At 59.7% G+C, this 21,847-nt stretch overlaps 1 protein-coding gene across 4 annotated transcripts in view; it reads right to left on the bottom strand.

Annotated features, from left to right (window-relative positions):
* NRBP2 (nuclear receptor binding protein 2) overlaps nt 1-21,847 on the bottom strand; it is a 34,336-nt gene that overhangs the window by 10,493 nt on the left and 1,996 nt on the right. For all 4 annotated transcript variants that reach the window (XM_058832348.1, XM_058832350.1, XM_058832349.1 and 1 more), the window contains exons 2-10: nt 8,567-8,689; nt 8,209-8,310; nt 8,017-8,106; nt 6,584-6,624; nt 6,406-6,500; nt 5,877-5,900; nt 4,393-4,476; nt 4,043-4,098; nt 3,378-3,473 (exon numbers count right to left, since the gene is read on the bottom strand). In XM_058832348.1, coding sequence (XP_058688331.1) covers nt 3,378-3,473; nt 4,043-4,098; nt 4,393-4,476; nt 5,877-5,900; nt 6,406-6,500; nt 6,584-6,624; nt 8,017-8,106; nt 8,209-8,310; nt 8,567-8,689 — 711 coding nt within the window. The remainder of the gene's footprint in view (nt 1-3,377; nt 3,474-4,042; nt 4,099-4,392; nt 4,477-5,876; nt 5,901-6,405; nt 6,501-6,583; nt 6,625-8,016; nt 8,107-8,208; nt 8,311-8,566; nt 8,690-21,847) is intronic.

Below are 21,847 nucleotides of genomic sequence, written 5' to 3'. Positions count from 1 at the left end.
CCCCTGCTGCTCTCACAGGAACATTTCACACAGAATCATGGAATCACTGGGGCTGGAAAGAGCTCCCAGAGTCCACCCTGTGCCTGATCCCCACCTCATCACCAGCCCGAAGCACTGAGTGTCCGAGTCACTCCTTGGGCACCTCCAGGGATGGGCACTCCAAACCTCCCTGGGCACTTCCAATCCCTGACTGAAGAAATTCCTCCTGGTGTCCAGCCTGGCTCTCCCTGGCCCAGCCTGAGGCCGTTCCCTCTCCTCCTGTCCCTGTCCCCTCCTGCCAGGGACTTGTGCAGAGCCAGAAATTCCCCCTGAGCCTCCTTTGCTCCAGCCTGAGCCCCTTCCCAGCTCCCCCAGCTGCTCCAGAACCTTTCCCCAGCTGCATTTCCTTCCCTGGACACATTCCAGCACCTCACCTGTCCTTACCTGGGGACCTCAAAGCTGCCCCAGGGCTGGAGGTGTCCCAGCAGTGCCAGCACGGGGCTCACTGCCCTGGGCCTGGGCTCACACTGGTTTTGATACAATTTCCCAGGACACAGATCCAAAGGGCTCTTTCTGCAGCAGGAGCCCCAGGACAGGGAGCTGCAGCAGAATTCCAGTGGGCAGAGATGGAAGGGGGTTCCCACTGGCCCCATCCCAGTGTGAGCCCAGCAAAGGCTGCAGGAGAAGGGGCAGAACCAGGACCAGCCCCGAGAGCAGGAGTGTGGTGCTGGGAGTGGGGAAGGGGCAGGATGAGCAGCAGAATCCAAGGGATCTGCCTGTTCCTGCTCCCTGAGAGCAGAGGAGCCAAATCTGCCACTGCTGCTGACAGGGGATGGGCCAGGATATCCAAAAATGGATATCCAAAATGGGATCTATCCAAAAATGGATATCCATATCTGGGATCTATCCAAAAATGGATATCCATATCTGGGATCTATCCAAAAAATGGATATCCAAAATGGGATCTATCTAAAAATGGATATCCAAAATGGGATCTATCCAAAAATGGATATCCATATCTGGGATCTATCCAAAAATGGATATCCAAAATGGGATCTATCCAAAAAATGGATATCCAAAATGGGATCTATCAAAAAAATGGATATCCATATCTGGGATCTATCAAAAAAATGGATATCCAAAATGGGATCTATCCAAAAAATGGATATCCATATCTGGGATCTATCCAAAAAATGGATATCCAAAATGGGATCTATCTAAAAATGGATATCCAAAATGGGATCTATCCAAAAATGGATATCCATATCTGGGATCTATCCAAAAATGGATATCCAAAATGGGATCTATCCAAAAAATGGATATCCAAAATGGGATCTATCAAAAAAATGGATATCCATATCTGGGATCTATCAAAAAAATGGATATCCAAAATGGGATCTATCCAAAAAATGGATATCCATATCTGGGATCTATCCAAAAAATGGATATCCAAAATGGGATCTATCTAAAAATGGATATCCAAAATGGGATCTATCCAAAAATGGATATCCATATTTGGGATCTATCCAAAAATTGATCCCAGGGGTGCCAGGTGGGCTCCCCCAGACTGGGACCCTCAGAACCACCTGCCCCAGAGACCCTCGGGCGCGACTCCAACCACTCCTGGATGCTCCAGAGGAGACTCCTGGTTCTCCTGGAACGTGGGAACTGTGGGATCTGAGGGCAGGATTTACTGTGGGATGCCTGGAGAAACTCTGTGATCAAACAAGAGAATCTGGGGAATGTACAAACTCATCATGGGATGTTTTGGAGACTGCCACAGGAAGAGGAAGAGGAAGAGGAAGAGGAAGAGGAAGAGGAAGAGGAAGAGGAAGAGGAAGAGGAAGAGGAAGAGGAAGAGGAAGAGGAAGAGGAAGAGGAAGAGGAAGAGGAAGAGGAAGAGGAAGAGGAAGAGGAAGGGGGGTTGAGTGGCTCAGGGTGGATGGAGGGGGATCAAAGGTTCCAGCTGTTCCTCTGGCTGAGCCCAAATCCCAACTGCTCTCCAGACTGTCCTGCCTCCTTATGAAACCTCGTTCCCAAGTGTTTGTGGGGAAGCTTGTTCTCTGTTCCCTGGATCCACCTGGGCCCCATCATGGAGCTGGAGCAGCTCAGGAGTGAGATGGAGCTTGGGAAGGGGCCACAGGTACCCAGGACACCACCACAGGTGTGAGGGACAACGGGGACACCCATGGGACAGGGCCAGACCCCTTCTGCACCTCCTGGGAACCGGCAGGATGGGATTTACACCCAGGAGGGATGGGATTTACACCCAGGAGGGACGGGATTTACACCCAGGAGGGATGGGATTTACACCCAGGAGGGATGGGATTTACACCCAGGAGGGATGCAGGACAGGGATTTACACCCAGGAGGGATGGGATTTACACCCAGGAGGGATGGGATTTACACCCAGGAGGGATGCAGGACAGGGATTTACACCCAGGAGGGATGGGATTTACACCCAGAGGAATTCAGGACAGGGGTTTATCCCCAGGAGGAATTCAGGACAGGGATTTACACCCAGGAGGGATGGGATTTACACCCAGGAGGGATGCAGAACAGGGATTTATCCCCAGGAGGGATTCAGGACAGGGATTTACACCCAGGAGGGATGGAGGACAGAGATTTACACCCAGGAGGGATTCAGGACAGGGATTTACACCCAGGAGGGATGGGATTTACACCCAGGAGGGATGGAGGACAGGGATTTACACCCAGGAGGGATTCAGGACAGGGGTTTACACCCAGGAGGGATTCAGGACAGGGATTTACACCCAGGAGGGATGGGATTTACACCCAGGAGGGATGGAGGACAGGGATTTACACCCAGGAGGGATTCAGGACAGGGGTTTACACCCAGGAGGGATTCAGGACAGGGATTTACACCCAGGAGGGATGGGATTTACACCCAGGAGGAATTCAGGACAGGGATTTACACCCAGGAGGGATGGGATTTACACCCAGGAGGGATTCAGGACAGGGATTTACACCCAGGAGGGATTCAGGACAGGGATTTACACCCAGGAGGGATGGGATTTACACCCAGGAGGAATTCAGGACAGGGAATTACACCCAGGAGGGATTCAGGACAGGGATTTACACCCAGGAGGGATTCAGGACAGGGATTTCTCCCCAGGAGGGATTCAGGACAGGGGTTTACACCCAGGAGGAATTCAGGACAGGGGTTTACACCCAGGAGGGATTCAGGACAGGGATTTACACCCAGGAGGGATGCAGGATGGGATTTACACCCAGGAGGGATTCAGGACAGGGATTTACACCCAGGAGGGATTCAGGACAGGGATTTCTCCCCAGGAGGGATGCAGGACAGGGATTTACACCCAGGAGGAATTCAGGACAGGGGTTTATCCCCAGCAGGCTCCTCCAGCTGCACTCACCCTCATGTTGGGATCATCCAGGGAATGCCGGGCCCGTGCGATGGCCTCCTCCGACACCCGCGTGTCCCCGTTGGTCTGGATCTCCAGCACGGCCATCTGGGGGGGGAAGCACGGCCAGAGCATGGGGGCTTCACTGGGGACACCCCCGGACAGGGGACACCCCCAGATAGGGGACACCCCCAGATAGGGGACACCTCAGGACAGGGGACATCTCTGGAGAGGGGACATCTCTGGACAGGGACATCTCTGGAGAGGGGACACCCCCGGACAGGGGACATCTCTGGAGAGGGGACATCTCTGGACAGGGACATCTCTGGAGAGGGGACACCCCCGGACAGGGGACATCTCTGGACAGGGACACCCCCGGCCAGGGGACACCTCAGGACAGGGGACACCTCAGGACAGGGGACATCTCTGGACAGGGGACACCTCAGGACAGGGACATCTCAGGACAGGGGACACCCCCAGATAGGGGACACCCTCAGACAGGGGACACCTCAGGACAGGGACACCCCAGGACAGGGACATCTCAGGACAGGGGACACCCCCCAGATAGGGGATACCTCAGGACAGGGGACACCTCAGGACAGGGGACACCCCCGGCCAGGGGACAGGGGACAGGGGACAGGGGACAGGGGACAGGGTCCCAGGATTCCCAGAGTCACCTCCAGCGCGCACATCCCAAAGGAGAAGATGTCCACGGCCGTCCCGTCCGCCTTCTCTGGAACAGGGACCGGGACACGTCAGGACAGAGCCTGAGGCCCAGAGCCCCCCCTGGAGACCCCCACCCTGCCCAGGACCCCCGTGTGCCCCCTGGAGACCCCCACCCTGCCCAGGACCCCCGTGTGCCCCCCTGGAGACCCCCACCCTGCCCAGGACCCCCGTGTGCCCCCCTGGAGACCCCCACCCCACACAGGACCCCCGTGTGCCCCCTGGAGACCCCCACCCTGCCCAGGACCCCCCCTGGAGACCCCCACCCTGCCCAGGACCCCCGTGTGCCCCCAGCCCCACTCACGGCCGTATTCCGGAGGGAAGAAGTGAAGGTTCCGCAGCTCCTCCCGCTCGATCCTGATGGGGCTGCGGAGATCGTCCGGGAGCGCTGGGGGGACACGGGAGAGGGTCTGGGGGGGCTGAGGGGTGGGGGTGTGAGTGTGCCCACCCAAGAGGGGCTGAGGGGTGGGGGGTGTGAGTGTGCCCACCCGGGGGGGGATGGGGGATCTGAGTGTGCCCACCCATGAGGGGATGGGGGATCTGAGTGTGCCCACCCATGAGGGGTGGGGGTGTGAGTGTGCCCACCCGGGGGGGGATGGGAGATCTGAGTGTGCCCACCCATGAGGGGATGGGGGATCTGAGTGTGCCCACCCATGAGGGATGAGGGGATCTGAGTGTGCCCACCCATGAGGGATGGGGGATCTGAGTGTGCCCACCCGGGGGGGGATGGGGGATCTGAGTGTGCCCACCCATGAGGGATGGGGGATCTGAGTGTGCCCACCCGGGGGGGGATGGGGGATCTGAGTGTGCCCACCCATGAGGGATGAGGGGAATCTGAGTGTGCCCACCCAGGGGGTGAGGGATGGGGGATCTGAGTGTGCCCACCCATGAGGGATGGGGGATCTGAGTGTGCCCACCCGGGGGGGGATGAGGGGATCTGAGTGTGCCCACCCATGAGGGGATGAGGGGATCTGAGTGTGCCCACCCATGAGGGATGAGGGGATCTGAGTGTGCCCACCCATGAGGGGATGAGGGGATCTGAGTGTGCCCACCCATGAGGGATGGGGGATCTGAGTGTGCCCACCCAGGGGGTGAGGGATGGGGGATCTGAGTGTGCCCACCCATGAGGGATGGGGGATCTGAGTGTGCCCACCCGGGGGGGGATGAGGGGATCTGAGTGTGCCCACCCATGAGGGGATGAGGGGATCTGAGTGTGCCCACCCATGAGGGATGAGGGGATCTGAGTGTGCCCACCCATGAGGGGATGAGGGGATCTGAGTGTGCCCACCCGGGGGATGAGGGGATGAGGGATGGGGGATCTGAGTGTGCCCACCCGGAGGGATGAGGGGATCTGAGTGTGCCCACCCGGGGGATGAGGGGATCTGAGTGTGCCCACCCATGAGGGGATGGGGGATCTGAGTGTGCCCACCCATGAGGGATGGGAGATCTGAGTGTGCCCACCCATGAGGGGATGAGGGGATCTGAGTGTGCCCACCCATGAGGGGATGAGGGGATCTGAGTGTGCCCACCCGGGGGATGAGGGATGGGGGATCTGAGTGTGCCCACCCGGGGGGTGAGGGATGGGGAAGGATCCTCATGTGTGTGCCCCTGCCCACCCCCAGCCACCTCCCATCCCAGGAGACCCCTCTGCTCCCCCCCAGGAGCAGCAATTCCTGAAGGGATGAAGGTGCTGCCTCCCCACAGAGCCCAGGATCCTCCCCCGGGGGCTGTGCCCCTCTGGGGGGGCTGAGGGGCCGCAGGGGGGTCCCCAGGGCAGGGCTCACTCACCGTTGGCAAACACCCGGTGCCAAACTGCCAGGCAGAGCCGGACGGAGCCGCGGGTTGGGAAGGCAGGAGAGGGCAGGAAGAACGAGTAACACCAAGGTTGGCACCCCAAAAAGGGACCCCACAGATCTTGGGGGTCCTGCCTGGCTCAGACCCACCACACACCCCACAGGACCTCTGTCCCCTTCCTCCTGCCAGCCCCCTTGGACCCCCCAGGCCCACTTGGATTCCTTAGACCCCTCTGGCCCACTTGGACCATCTTGAACCCCTTGGACCCCCCAAACCCCCTTGGACCCCCTGTGACCTCCTCAGAGCCCTCAGACCCCTCAGAATCCCTCAGACACCTCAGAATCCCTCAGACACCTCAGACCTCCTCAGGCCCCCTCAGACCCCTCTGGATCCCTCAGGTCACTCAGACCCCCTTGAACCCCTCTGGCTCCCTCAGACCCCTCTGGCCCCCTCAGACCCCCTTGAACCCCTCTGGCCCCCCCAGACCCCCCAGACCCCTGGGGTGGGGCCGGCGCTGCCCCACCGGAGCCGATCTTGATGAGCCCGTTGTGCTGGATGAAGATGGTGTCGCTGGTGAGGTTGCCGTGGATGATGGGGGGCTCACAGGAGTGCAGGAAGCTGGGGGGGCACAGGGGTGTCCCGAGCACAGCCCGCACCCCTGGGGCCCCGCGGGGCAGGGCAGGGAGCCAGGGGAGCCTCACCTGAGAGCCGAGAGGATTTGGGTGCACCAGCGCTTCCAGGCCTAGGGCAGGGACAGAGCAGGGACAGAACTGCAGCAGCCAGGACACGCTGGCACCCACGGCCAGGCCAGGGCTCCCCATCCCAGCCATCCCTGGGACAAGGGACATCCCCTGTGCCCTTCCCAGCCATCCCTGGGACAAGGGACATCCCCTGTGCCCTTCCCAGCCATCCCTGGGACAAGGGACATCCCCTGCGCCCTTCCCAGCCATCCCCAGTGACATCCCCTGTGCCCTTCCCAGCCATCCCCAGTGACAGGGACATCCCCTGTGCCCTTCCCAGCCATCCCTGGGACAAGGGACATCCCCTGTGCCCTTCCCAGCCATCCCCAGTGACAGGGACATCCCCTGTGCCCTTCCCAGCCATCCCCAGTGACATCCCCTGTGCCCTTCCCAGCCATCCCTGGGACAAGGGACATCCCCTGTGCCCTTCCCAGCCATCCCCAGTGACAGGGACATCCCCTGTGCCCTTCCCAGCCATCCCCAGTGACAGGGACATCCCCTGTGCCCTTCCCAGCCATCCCCAGCACTGGGGACATCCCCTGTGCCCTTCCCTGCCATCCCTAGTGACAAGGGACATCCCCTGTGCCCTTCCCAGCCACCCCAGTGACATCCCCTGTGCCCTGCCGAGGCTCGGGGTCCTTCCCTGCCATCCCTGGGACAAGGGACATCCCCTGTGCCCTGCCGAGGCTCGGGGTCCTTCCCTGTCACCCCCAGCACCAGGAACATCCCACAGGAATGTCCTACAGGAACATCCCCTGCCTGGGGCTCTGGGGTGTGTCCCACACTGTCCCACAGTCCTGTCCCTGTCCCCTGTTCCAGTGACTGCAGCAAATGGCTCAGGGCTGCGGGAGAGCTGGGAGGGACTCTGGAGGAGGGATGGAGTGGCTGCCAGAGGACAGGGATGGGATATTGGGAACAAACCCTTCCCTGGGAGGGTGGGGAAGTCCTGGCACAGGTGCCCAGAGCAGCTGTGGCTGCCCCATCCCTGGATGTGCCCAAGGCCGGGTTGGACAGGGCTTGGAGCAGCCTGGGACAGCGGAAGGTGGCCCTGCCCATGGCAGGGGTGGCTCTGGACCATCCCACAGGTCCCTCACAGCCCTGGGCAGTGGCTTTGCAGGTGATGCTGGTCCCTTGTCCCCAGGTGCCAGCCCTGGGCAGGGGCAGCACACCAAGAGTGGTGACAGCTGGGGCAGTGCCACCCACTGCAGCCACTCCCACCTTGGGGCCAGTGGGATCCAGCTGGGCTCTCCTGGGGTCCAGCAGGGTCCCCATGTGACCCCGGGAACAGCAACTCCCACCTGCTCTGCCCTGTAAGATCCCAGAGACCCTCCCAGGGATGGGGACACAGAGGCACCCGCTCCAGCTGGGACCCCTCTCGTGCTCCCAGGACTCACCCGTGCATTCATGGCCTTGTGGTTCTTCTTGGTTTTCTTCAGGAACTGCTTGAGGCTCCCTGAGGACACGTACTCCGTGATGAAGATGACCTGGCAGGAGACAGGGGGTCAGCTCCCCCCAGCCCGGCCCCTCATGGGGAAAGGAGGCTGAGGAGCAGAGCTGGGACCCCCTGGTGCCCCCTGGCCCCCTACCCGTGCCTTTGAGTCCTTCACATCCAGCCAGTACTTGTGGAGCTTCACAATGTTGGGGTGATCCACCAGCACCAGCTGCTCAAACATGGTCTTGATCTTCTCCTGGGGGCACACAGAGCACAGGTGAGGTCCTGGGATGGGCCAGGACAGGTGAGGTGGAAGGTCCTGGCATGCAGAAGGTCCTGGGATGTGGCAGGGCACCCCCAAGAGCTGGGGGTGTCACAGGGACGCTGGTCTGAGGTCCAAAGGACCTGCCTTTGAGGGAGAAGCCAAGGAGGACCCAGTGCCAGAGGGCAGGAGCCCATCCTGCCAGGCTGTGCCACACCCAGGAAGGTGTGGGGGGCTCTCAGGGTCTCACCTCGTGTGCTTTGAAGGCCTTCTTGTCAGTGAAGAGCAGCTCGTTCCACACCACCTCCACACCCTCCTCCGTGTCCATGGCCAGGAAGGTGCTCTGGATGCCGGGCATGTTCCCCTGGTTCACCTGGGGAAAGGGGAGGCTTGAGGGATGCGCTGAGGGCAGGATGGCACCACCTGCTGCACAGGCAACTCACCAAAAAAAAAACCATTTTCTTTTCTCTTTGGCACAGGAACATCCTGGCCTGATCAGCCAGGCCTTACTGGTCAGCCTGGCTGGTTTATCCACAGAGCCACCTCCAAGCATTTCTGGGAATGCCGAGAGTTTCTGAGCACCTCACCCCACGGCCTTGGGAGGTGCAGTGTGGCTACAGCTTTGTTGCACAATCATCCCCGTGTCACTGGAGCAGCAGTGAAGGCCTCCAGAATGATTGACACTGACACTTCCCAGAGTAAAAGCACAGATAAATAAATAACAAATAATAAATAAACCAGCCTGAAACCCGATTCCTGCCCAGGAAGAGCAGTCTCCATGCTCTTGCAACGCTCCCTGCCATGGCAACACGGCACTGTCTTACAAATAAAGCTTTTTTGGAAATAAGGTCCATGGGGTGGCCACGGAAGAGGCTCTGGCTGGGACCTGGAGCGTGGAACAAATCTCCAGCCAGTGTGGGAGCTCTGGGCCAGGAGGGAGCAGGAGAACCAGCCTGAGGGAGCAGGTCCTGAGCTGGCCCTTCTGCCTCTGGAGCCACCCACACCTACACTGTCCAGGGACAATCAGAAGGTCTGGACAAACCAAAGCCACCACATCATCTCTGAACCTCCTGAGGAGCCTGGGTGCAGCCCCAGGATCTGTCCAAGCACTTCCCATCCCCAGAGGCCACAGATCCCTATCCCAGGACCCCGTGTGGAACAGCTCCGCAGGTGTCACCTCCGCCGGTGACATCCTGCACAGACCTTCCTGGTCTCCAGACCAGCCATGACCACCAGGACCCATCTCCAGCCCAGGCAAAACCTCCAAGGCACCCGGCTCAGACCCCCACCCCAGGACAGGGCTCTTGCCTCCCAGCAGTGGTGCCTGCTGCATCCTGACCCGCTGCATCCTGACCCACTGGACCCACTGCATCCCGACCCGCTGCATCCCGACCTGCTGCATCCTGACCCGCTGCATCCCGACCCGCTGCATCCTGACCCACTGCATCCTGACCCGCTGCATCCTGACCCACTGCATCCTGACCCGCTGCATCCCGACCTGCTGCATCCTGACCCGCTGCATCCCGACCCACTGCATCCCGACCCGCTGCATCCTGACCCGCTGCATCCTGACCCGCTGCATCCCGACCTGCTGCATCCCGACCCACTGCATCCCAACCCACTGCATCCTGACCTGCTGCATCCCGACCCGCTGCATCCTGACCCGCTACATCCTGACCCGCTGCATCCCGACCCGCTGCATCCCGACCCGCTGCATCCTGACCCACTGCATCCTGACCTGCTGCACCCACTGCATCCCGACCCACTGCATCCCGACCCACTGCATCCCTGTGGGAGTGGCACTTCAGCCCCCCTGCTCCTGCCCCTTCCTGTGGGGCCGGGGCACTCCAGGCTTGGGGCCGTGCCCCTGTCATGCCCTGTCAGCCCGAACAGGGGCACGGTGCCCACTGCACCTGCCCCCACTGCACCTGCCCGATCCCATCTGCCCCCATCCCATCTGTCCCCACTGCACCTGCCCGATCCCATCTGCCCCCATCCCATCTGCCAGAAGAAAAGGGGGATTGTTCTGCTGCTCCTGGGGCAGGTATGTGATGTGCTGATTCTGGGGCTGGGGCTCAGGGCTCATCCTGGCTGCCAGGGCTTGTCCTGATGCTGGAGCTGGTCCCACTGCTGGGGTTCATCTTGGGGCTCATCCCACTGCTGGGGCTGGTCCCAGTGCTGGGGGGCTCATCCCACTGCTGGGGCTTGTCCCACTGCCTGGATCTGGGGCTCGTCCTGCTGCTGGGGCTCGTCCCACTGCCTGGATCTGGGGCTCGTCCTGCTGCTGGGGCTGGTCCCTGCGGTGCTCGGGGCAGCCGTGGGCGCTCAGCACCCCCAGCTCATGAGCAGGGCACGCCCAGGCAGTTCTTGGCCCCGTTCCTGCTGCGGCCACACAAAGCACCTCTGTTCCTTGTTCTGCCCGGCACAGGCTCCGCGTGCTCCGCACAAAGCCCAGCACGGACGGCGAGGGACTCGGCCACAGCCCTTCCAGAGATGCCAGTGATCCCAGTGCACACACAGCCAGAGTGGGAATCACAGACTGCTTTGGGTTGGAGGGACCTTAAAGCCCATCTCGTCCTGCTGACACACAGGAGGAGCCCGGGGGGTCGCTCCCAGCTGCAAACGAGCTGCTTTCTGAGCCCCAGGGGCATCCCGCTGCTCAGGGCTCAGACACTGGATCTGCCGGGATCCGGGAGGCTCTGGAACGTGACGGGGAGGAACCTTCCCCGCTCCGTGCGGACACGAACGTGCTCCGTCTTGTGCTGAGTGAGAACAAAGCTGATCCCCACCAGCTGCTCCCGCTCCGAGCTCCGGCCTGGCCTCCATAAATAAATAAACGTGGCACTTTCCACACAGCCCGACTGGGACAAAAGGCAGTGGTGCAGGTCTCCATGGTTTACCCCTTGTGCTTTGTCCCCCATGGTTTATGCCGGGTGGTTTATCCCTTGAGGTTTATCCCCAGTGGTTTATGCCTGGCAGTTTATCCCTGGTGCTTTGTCCCCCGTGGTTTATCCTTCGTGGTTTTTCCTCAGTGGTTTATCCCTGGTGATTTATCCCCAGTGGTTTATCCCCCGTGGTTTAACCCCCCTGGTTTATCCCCCGTGGTTTATCCCTGATGGTTTATCCCTGGTGATTTATCCCCCGTGGTTTATCCCCCATGGTTTATCCCCCGTGGTTTATCCCCCGTGGTTTATCCCCCATGGTTTATCCCTGGTGATTTATCCCCAGTGGTTTATCCCCCATGGTTTATCCCCCGTGGTTTATCCCCATGGTTTATCCCCATGGTTTATCCCCATGGTTTATCCCCATGGTTTATCCCCGCGGTTTATTCCCGTGGTTTATCCCCGTGGTTTATCCCCGTGGCTTATCCCCCGTGGTTTATCCCCCGTGGTTTATCCTCCATGGTTTATCCCCCATGGTTTATCCTCCATGGTTTATCCCCCATGGTTTATCCCCCGTGGTTTATCCCTGTGGTTTATCCCTGTGGTTTATCCTCCATGGTTTATCCCCCATGGTTTATCCCCATGGTTTATCCTCCATGGTTTATCCCCATGGTTTATCCCCATGGTTTATCCCCATGGTTTATCCTCCATGGTTTATCCTCCATGGTTTATCCCCATGGTTTATCCCGAGTGGTTTATCCCCCGTGGTTTATCCCCATGGTTTATCCTCCATGGTTTATCCCCCATGGTTTATCCCCGTGGTTTATCCTCCATGGTTTATCCCCCATGGTTTATCCTCCATGGTTTATCCCCATGGTTTATCCCCATGGTTTATCCCCAGTGGTTTATCCCCCATGGTTTATCCCCGTGGTTTATCCCCAGTGGTTTATCCCCCATGGTTTATCCCCGTGGTTTATCCCCAGTGGTTTATCCTCCATGGTTTATCCTCCATGGTTTATCCTCCATGGTTTATCCTCGCTGCTCGGTGAGCACCACTCAGCTCCGGCGCCGCTCCAGCGCTGGCCGGGCCGGGAGCGCCTCGGCTGCCGGAGCGCGCTTGGCCGGCGCCCGGAGCGCCCGCTGGGGACGGGGCAGGGCAGGTTTAGCAAAGATCAGGTTGCAGCTTCCCATCAATTGCTCCCTTCTGAGCTTTTCTCGTCAGCGAGGGCTGAGACAGGCACGGGAACGGGCCCAGGGAAGCAGCTCCGGGGGCTGGGAGAGCAGCTGGGGGATGGGGATGGGAATAACGGGGAGAGGAGTTTCTGCTCCCACGCCAGGAGGGGTTGTGAGGTTCCCTTCCCACCCAAACCATTCCGTGATTCTCCACTCACTGTGTGCACCGGTTATTCCCCTCCTTTGTGCCACCACGACATTTGATGCTGGGCACGGGTGGGATTTGGGGGCCCACGGGGCTGAGCAGCGAACACGGCGTGCCTGGAAAACCTCTGCAGAGTAAATCCCAGCCCGGCCACTCCACCCCAGGGTCCCGGAGCTGGGTGACAGGGAGGGCCGTGTCCCGGTGGGAGGTGGGAACAGGGAGTGCCGGGCACGGGGACACCCCGGGGGCAGCAGGGCAGGGGGGAGCCCCTGCGGGGGCTGCTGGCACTGGGCCACCCAAGCCCCCCCAGACCTCGTGTCCCCTGGCCCTGACCAAGGCTGCGCCCCCCATCCCCCAGCCAGGCAGGGCAGGGGTGGCTGTTGCAACACAGAAATCATTTCAGAAAACACGGGAAAGGAAAATAACAAGCTGAGAGGGCTGAGGCCCCAGTCGGGGACACCTGAGCTGTGTCCTGCAGGTCCCCAGGGTTCAGGGACGGGGAGCGGCAGCACAGGCAGAGCCTGTGGCAGGTGAGGGGTCACCGACCCCCTGTGCCCTTGCTGTGTCCTGGGGAAGGGGCTGTCACCCCTTCTCAGAGCAGGGAACACGTTCCAGGCTCCCAGGCTCCGCTCCCAGCTCCCAGCTCCTGCTTTGGGGTCCCATCCAACACCTGCAGGGCCACCTGCAGAGCCTCTGGTCCCGGCGAGGGGACTGCAACAGCAGCAGCCCCAAGCAATGCCAGATCCGCCCGTCCCAGCTGGCAGTGGCTGTCCCAAGGTAGGAGCACTCAGGGCTGGGGACACCCACGGGCCCACGGCAGAGCAGCTCAGCCCTGCGGCTCTGCCGAGGAATCCGCGGCGCCAGACAAACCTGTTCTGTCCGAGCGATCCTGTTACATAACGAGCAGGTGAAGGGAACGCACGAGATGGAAAAGATTTTGATTCCAGTGGAGCATTTGATCCTGTCTGTCACAAACCCATGAGCTCAGCACTAATTCAGCCCTGAGCCCCACTGGCTGAGGAGCCCCAGCTGAGGGTGGGGAGGCACAGGGTGAGCTCTGCCACCGGCACAGCCGTGGTGCCCCAGACAGGCACTGGAGACCAGTTCCATCCTGGAGCATCGAGGAAGGAGCAGAGCTGGGGCAGAAGGCAGCAGGGCCGCTCAGTCAACCAGAAAAACCACCCCAGTGCGTGGCTGCGCTCCGGGCCTGGGAGAGCGGGCACGGAAACCGAGTCACGGACAACCCAGCGGGATGGGCAGTGGCAGATCTGCCCCACCCAGGGCAGGAGGGGCACCCACAGCACCCAGCCCTTTTCAGGAACTCTCCCTGTCACAGAATCATCAAAGTCCAGCATGCTGTGGGGAGGGACCTTAAAGCTCACCTCATTTCACCCCCTGCCATGGACACTTCGCACTATCCCACTGCTCCGAGCCCCAGCCAGCCTGGCCTTGGACACTTCCAGGGATGGGGCAGCCACAGCTTCTCTGGGAGTTCCATTGCAACTCCTCACCATCCTCACAGGGGAGGAATTCCTTCCCAATATCCCATCCCAATGTCTAACGCTGCTCTCTGGCACTGGGAAGCCACTGTGCATTCCCAGGAGATTCCTGCTTGGCAGCTCCAGCAGCACGGTTCCGTGTGGAATCCCAGCAGACAGGGATCCTGCCTCTCCCAGTGGGATCTTCAGCAGGGCTCCTCGGGAACGCCGCTGGGAGGGTACCCCTACCCACGGGTGGGAGGGCTGGAAGCCTCAGCTTCCCTCCATGCCCACGGGTGCCCTTCCCTCCTGCCCAGCAGCTGCCCGAGCAAACACTGTGATCCCTGTTCTCGGGCCACTGCTGCAGGAAAGGGACAGAGGAGTATTTTTCCACTGCCCAGACCAGAGCCAGGAGAGATCCTGCATGGGGCAATACCAGGACTGTGGTTTCCTGGGAGAAGCCGTTCCCTGCACACACCTGCAGCCAGAGCCTGGAGCAATGTTTGCTTTACCCCCAGGCCCTGCATGGCCCCGGGAGGGGACACAAACCTGGGGTCAGCCCAGCCCAGCACCCCCTCCCAGGAAACAGGGCTGGGGCTCTGCAGGATCCAGGAGTTCAGGGAGAGGATCCCAGTGCCAGCCTGCACCGGGCGAGTGGAGCCCAGAGGGGCTGGGGCAGAAGGGGGGAGCAGCAGGTGCCCAAGGAAAGGATGCACAGGTGGTGCTCCATGCCTGGGCATTGTGTACCCCATCCTGTGGGAATGCTGAGCTCCATCCCATGGGAATGCTGTGCCCCATCCCATGGGAATGCTGTGCCCCATCCTGTGGGAATGCTGTACCCGATCCCATGGGAATGCTGTGCCCCATCCCTGGGCATTGTGTATCCCATCCCATGGGAATGCTGTACCCCACTCCATGGGAATGCTGTACCCCACTCCATGGGAATGCTGAACTCCATCCCTGGGCATTGTGTGCCCCATCCCTGGGCATTGTGTGCCCCATCCCATGGGAATGCTGAACTCCATCCCTGGGCATTGTGTACCCCATCCCTGGGCATTGTGTACCCCACTCCATGGGAATGCTGTACTTCATCCCATGGGAATGCTGTACTCCATCCCTGGGCACTGTGTACCCCATCTCATGGGAATGCTGTACTCCATCCCATGGGAATGTTGTGCCTCATCCTATGGGAATGCTGTGCCCCATCCCATGGGAATGTTGTACTCCATCCTATGGGAATGCTGTGCCCCATCCTATGGGAATGTTGTACTCCATCCTAGGCCATGCCATGACCCATCCCACTGCACCAGTGCCCAGCAGTGCCCAGCAGTGCCCAGCAGTGCCCAGCAGTGCCCAGCAGTGCCCAGCAGTGCCCAGCAGTGCCCAGCGGTGCCCAGCGGTGCCCAGCAGTGCCCAGCAGTGCCAGCCAGGGACGAAGGCCCAGGGCCCCTTTGCCGTGCTCAGCCAGGACCCAGCAGGCTCTGCTGGATGAGCATCCCAGCCCAGCGGGAAGCAGCAGCAGCAGCAGCCTGGGTGGGCCAGGCAGGAGCAGAGACCAGCAGGAATCAGCCCAGCTCAGAGGAACGGGCTCTGATTCCCGTGTTTTCTCCCTGCTGACCGGCTGAGCCGCAGCAAAGCAGCTCCAGGAAAGCCAATGAATCCCTCGCTGACCAGCCTGTCATCCCTGCAGGAAGCTCAGCCACGCGTTTCCATCCAGCCCTCGCTGCAGAGCTCACCCACAGCATTCCAGCAGCTTCATCCGTCCTGTAACACGGCCCGGGACACCCCCAGCCCCAGCAGAGAAACACAAAACCCTCCGGGACTGCCAAAGGACTCCGGTTACAGCAGCCGAAAAGCAGGAAGGAGCCGAGGGGCACAGAGGGGGCTCCAGCCTGCAGGACTCGGCTGAAACGTCTGGGCACTGCAAACAACACCATCCCCTTGGGAAAGCGAGGGAAAGGGCCAAAAGAGCTTGGATAAAGACAGGAAAGGGAAGAAAACATGGCAAGTGCCAGGAATTGTAACACTTCGGGTGGGGGGAGCACAGGAGGAACGGTCCGGGAGCTGAGGAGCCGCATCCGTTTGGGAAAGCGAGGAGTCAGGACACGGGCACTGCCTTGGAGCAGGCAGGGAGCTGCAGGCAGGAATTCCCATGGAGGAAAGGATGGGATAAAGGAGCTGCAGCCAGGAATTCCCGAGCAGGAAAGGATGGGATAAAGGAGCTGCAGCCAGGAATTCCCATGGAAGAAAGGATGGGATACAGGAGCTGCAGCCAGGAATTCTCATGGAGGAAAGGATGGGATAAAGGAGCTGCAGGCAGGAATTCCCGTACAGGAAAGGATGGGATAAAGGAGCTGCAGCCAGGAATTTCCGTGCAGAATATGAATGGGATAAAGGAGCTGCAGCCAGGAATTCCCGTGCAGGGAAGGATGGGATAAAGGAGCTGCAGCCAGGAATTCCCGTGCAGAAAAGGATGGGATAAAGGAGCTGCAGCCAGGAATTCCCGAGCAGGAAAGGATGGGATAAAGGAGCTGCAGCCAGGAATTCCCGAGCAGGAAAGGATGGGATAAAGGAGCTGCAGCCAGGAATTTCCGTGCAGAATATGAATGGGATAAAGGAGCTGCAGCCAGGAATTCCTTGCAGAATATGGATGGGGATACAGGAGCTGCAGGCAGGAATTCCCATGGAGGAAAGGAACGGGATAAAGGAGCTGCAGCCAGGAATTCCCGTGCAGGAAAGGATGGGATAAGGGAGCTGCAGCCAGGAATTCCTTGCAGAATATGGATGGGGATACAGGAGCGTGTTCCTGCATGAAAAACCACAAGTTCCTGCACTGAAGCCTCACCGCAGGCTGACGTCAGCCCCCTCCCCAGCAGCAAGAACAAGGCACAGGATTGTTGTGGCCGGGTAAGATCCCCAAGGATTAAAAGCTCCGTGAAATGGAGAACGTGGCACGGGGAGAGCAGCCCCGAGGCGCCATCCAGAACAGGCCCGCTCCGCCCACACCAGCTCGGAGGGTGATGGGGAGGACTCTAAATCTGGCACAGCCAAGGCTTGTTCCTTGCCAGACCCCTGGAGCACGTGCTGGGGACAGAACTCCACTGTCTGCTTCCAGCAACATTTATCTGCTGCTGAGTTTGCCACTGGAATTCAATTTCCTTTCGGTTTATCCTTGTCTAGAAGCCCCTGGGGTGCCCCAAAACCCCTGTTTGGAGCAGAGCCAGGGTGAACCCTTCACTGTCCTGAAGTGTTGGGTATTAGCCCTAAATTTTTGGCTATTAACCCTAAAGACTTGGATATCAGCCGAAATTCTCGGATATTAACCCAAAAGTCTTGGAAGTTCAGAGATCAGCTGAGCTGGGCAGAGTCACCCCAAACTCACCCTGCAAAGTTCACCCGCGCCAAACAAAAGCGGTGGAAGCAGAAAAGAGGCAGGAACAAAAGGGATGGCAGGAAAAGAAGGAGCCAAGTCCTCCAGCTGATCCCCCCTCACAGCTCCGCACGCTCCGAGCCCGGATCCCTGGGGATGGCTGGCAACAAAGCAGCTTTTAAAAATAACCCTGTGGCAGATATTGCATAGTTGGAGCCTTCCCAAATCATCCACCACGGAACCGGCGATCCTGCTGCCAACTGCAAACCTCATTAATGCCTAAAAATGGGAACCCCCTGCACCTCACAGGATTCCAGCGCTTACGCTGTTTTTCCATGTTTTGTTTTCATTTTCTCATCTGTGGGAACCTACAGCAACACCCCCAAAACCTCCCCCTCTTGCTGATTTTTTAACATCATTTTATTTTCCTTAAATGCTGCTTCAGCACTTCTTCTCTGCATTTCTGCCGTTGTTTCCCTCCTTCCCTTCTTTCATCCTGCTGGGTGAGTTAAAGCTCGTGGCTCGAGTTGTAGAATCCCAGGGTGGTGTGGGTGGGAAGGGATCTACAAGACCCCCAGTCCCACCCTGTGCCATGGGCAGGGACCAGACTGCTCCAAGCCCCAGGGTCCAACCTGGCCTGGAAAACTTCCAGGGATCCAGGGGCAGCCACAGCTGCTCTGGGCACCTGTGCCAGGGCCTGCCCACCCTGCCAGGGAACAATTCCTGCCCAAGATCCCATCCAGCCCTGCCCTCTGCCACTGGCAGCCATTCCCTGTGTCCTGTCCCTCCATCCCTTGTCCCCAGTCCCTCTCCAGCTCTCCTGGAGCCCCTTCAGGCCCTGCAAGGAGCTCTGAGCTCTCCCTGGAGCTTCTCTTCTCCAGGTGAGCACCCCCAGCTCTCCCAGCCTGGCTCCAGAGGGGCTCCAGCCCTGGAGCAGCTGCGGGGGCTCCTCTGGGCTCTCTCCAGCAGCTCCAGGTCCTTGTGCTGCTGCTCCCCAGGGCTGGGGCAGCTCTGCAGGTGGGGTCTCAGCTGGGCACAGGGGCAGAATCCCCCTGCCCTGCTGCCCAGGCTGGGGGATCAGCCCAGGGCACAGGGGGTTTGGGATCCCAGGCATGTCCAGCCTTTCCCAGCACCCCCAGGTCCTTCTCCCCAAGGATTCCTCCAGGCAGAGCCCCCATCCTGTGTTTGTGCTGGAGCCTGAGCACGAGGTTCCCACATCCCTAGCCTGTCCAGGTCCCTCTGGATGCCCCATCCCTTCCCTCACTGAACTCCCAGGGTGCTGCAAAGCAAATCCCACATTGGGAGCAGCAGCAGAATTACGAGCAAGGGACAGCTCCAGGGCGGCTTAGAGGAATAAATTATAGGAACAGCTCCAAAGTTCCATCCGTGAACCGGAGCTGAGCTCTGCCCCAGCACTCACCACTCTCATCCCAAGGGAAAGCCTCCAGGAACCCAGAGCACGCTGCAGCATTCCCCCAGGGAGCACAATGGGCAGCACAGGTGGGAGAGGTGAGGAGGAGGGTGTGGAAATCACAACCTGAACCCGGGAAATGTGACAGATGAACGTGGTGGGACCAGCACTCGTGAGCAGCAAATACCTGCAGGTCACAGCCCCCCTTTCTGGGCAGATTGAGGGTTTGGGAACACAAACCAGCAGGGATAAACCAGATTGATCCCAGCACCGGGATCACCCACAGCAAAGGTGCAAAACTTTCCACAAAAGCAGAAAACCAAGTTCCTTCTCCCTTCTGCTCATACTCCCCTGGGTGGGTGGGAAAAGCAAATGAGGTCATCAAAGCAAGGCTGAAAGAGCCCCGGTGTTCCCACGTGGAAAATTCTGTGCCAGCAGAAGTTCACAAACAACAGGAGAGCTCTGAGAGGGGCAGGGCAGAGCTGGGACTGTGACACTGCAGGGCCACGGAGCTGCTGCTCCTCACACCTTGTCCGAGTGCTTCTGTTCCCTGAACTGCTTCTATGCCCTGAACTGCTTCTGTTCCTTAAACTGCTTCTATGCCCTAAACTGCTTCTATTACTTAAACTGCTTCTGTTCCCTAAACTGCTTCTATGCCCTAAACTGCTTCTATTACTTAAACTGCTTCTGTTCCCTAAACTGCTTCTATTCCCTAAACTGCTTCTGTTCCCTGAACTGCTTCTATTCCCTAAACTGCTTCTGTTCCCTAAACTGCTTCTGTTCCCTGAACTGCTTCTGTTCCCTAAACTGCTTCTATGCCCTGAACTGCTCGTGGCACCCTCCACACCCTGAGGAATAAGGGATCATAAATAGGCCGAGGAGGCTGGGAAGGGAGATTATTCCCGGGGGCAGGGCAGGCCCAGCACAGCCCTGGGTGTGAAAGCAAGGTGCAGTCCTTGTGTCCACATCATTAATTCACCTGAACATCTCGCAGTGCCTTTCAGTCTACAGAGCCATGGAACCACGGGATGGTTTGGGCTGGAAAAGCCTCTGAGCCCCCTCAGTGCATCCCCAGCGCTGCCAAGGCCACCACTAGCCCATGTCCCCAGGCACCACACCCACAGGGATGTTAAATCTCCCCCAGGGTGGGGTTCCACCACTGCTCTGGGCAGCTCTTTCCAGGAGGAATTTTCCCAATATCCCACCTAAACCTCCCCTGGCACACCTCGAGGCTGTTTGCCCCTGTCCTGTCCCTGTTCCCTGGCTGCCCCATCCTGTCAGGGAGTTGTGAAGAGTGAGAAGGTCCCCCCTGAGCCTCCTTTTCTGCAGGCTGAGCCTCTGCTGAGCACCCTGGGCCAGGCACAGCTGCCTGAGCTCCATCAGCATTCCGGGCTCCCAGCTCCAGCACCCTGCTGGCCCTGCTCTCCAAAGCAGAGACCGGGCACAGCTCTGCAGGTCCCACACAGGGCCTGACTCCTGACAAAACCACATCAGGGAAAGAGATAATTACAATCAACCTTCAGGGGAGTGAGGGCACAAATGCCAGGAGTGCTGAGGGCAGAGGAGAGCGGATCGCCAGCGCTCGGCTCCTTCCTGCACGTCACGAAGCATCTGTGAATTCGCACAAACACAGCTCCTCCACAAAACTTCCTCCACTTGGCAATCAAGGAGCCTTCCTGCCGCTCTGGCTCTCCTGGAACAGCTGTCCTGCCCTTGGAAAGGCCAAGCCACCCTTCCCACTGCTCCAGCTCGAAAATCCCCGTGGAGGGAGAGCACGGCACAGGGACCCAAAGCACTCGCGTGGGGATGGCACCGAAGGGTTTCCACTTCCCCCACGCCTGCACAGGAGGATGAACCCCCTGGGCCAGATTCAGGCTCCAGAAAGCTCCTGCACAAAATTAGCATTGAAATCCTCATGACTAAACATTGCTGTTTGGCCAGAACACACGGAAGGAATTTTCCAAATCTCCCACCTAAATCTCCCCTGGCCCAGCCTGAGGCCGTTCCCTCTCCTCCTGTCCCTGTTCCTGGGAGCAGAGCCCGAACCCCCGGCTGTCCCCTCCTGCCAGGGACTTGTGCAGAGCCAGAAATTCCCCCTGAGCCTCCTTTGCTCCAGGCTGAGCCCCTTCCCATCTCCCTCAGCAATTCTCCAGCCCCTTCCCAGCTCCCTCAGCAATTCTCCAGCCCCTTCCCAGCTCCCTCAGCCCCTCCTGGGACTCCAGCCCCTTCCCCAGCTCCATTCCCGTCTCTGGAAATGCTCCAGCTCCTCATGTCCTCCTTTCCATGAGGGTCAGGGTCAGGTCTAGAGTGGGGCTCGAGTGTCCCAGAGAGGGGGAGGGAGCAGGACCGGGGGAAGGGGGAGGGAGCAGGACAGGGGGAAGGGGGAGGGAGCAGGACAGGGGGAAGGGGGAGGGAGCAGGACAGGGGGAAGGGGGAGGGAGCAGGACAGGGGGAAGGGGGATGTGTGGAAGCCCCTGGCAGCACCGAGGGACAGCAGGGCAGGTGCTGCCGGCGCTGGCAGGAGCAGATGATCAGCCAGGGGCGCGGTATCAGTCAGGAACAGGTTATCAAGATCTCAGCAGAGCCCAGACTGGGAATTCAGACTGGGAGATGCAGCCGCAGGCAGAGCTGAAGGCAGGGGCCGGGTTCTTCACCGGGGAGAGGAGAGATAAGGGCCACACAAACATTTGGCCTTGGATGGGCCTTTTCCCCTTCAGGCTCCGGCGGTGCCTGTGGCGTCTCTCCCTCAGTCAGGATTCAGCCTCTGGCTCTGCTCCCTGTCCCTGGGTGCCCTGACAGACTCGGGGTGACTCCAGCCCCAGTTTGGGGGAGACAGTCCTGATGCTGCGCTCTGGCACAGGAAGAGGAGCTGAAGTGAACTAACCCGTCTCTCTGGAGGGGAGGAACCGGCTCTCCAGCGCTGGGGGTGCCCTGTGAGGGCAGCCCCGACACCCCAACATTGACCCGGCTCCCGCAGGAGCTCCGGGCCAGCGCCCCGGGGTCACCTTTCTG

This window comes from Poecile atricapillus, chromosome 2 (assembly GCF_030490865.1).
Source record: "Poecile atricapillus isolate bPoeAtr1 chromosome 2, bPoeAtr1.hap1, whole genome shotgun sequence".
In the NCBI taxonomy this organism is placed as follows: domain Eukaryota; kingdom Metazoa; phylum Chordata; class Aves; order Passeriformes; family Paridae; genus Poecile; species Poecile atricapillus.
This window is presented reverse-complemented; position numbering and strand designations above follow the sequence as displayed.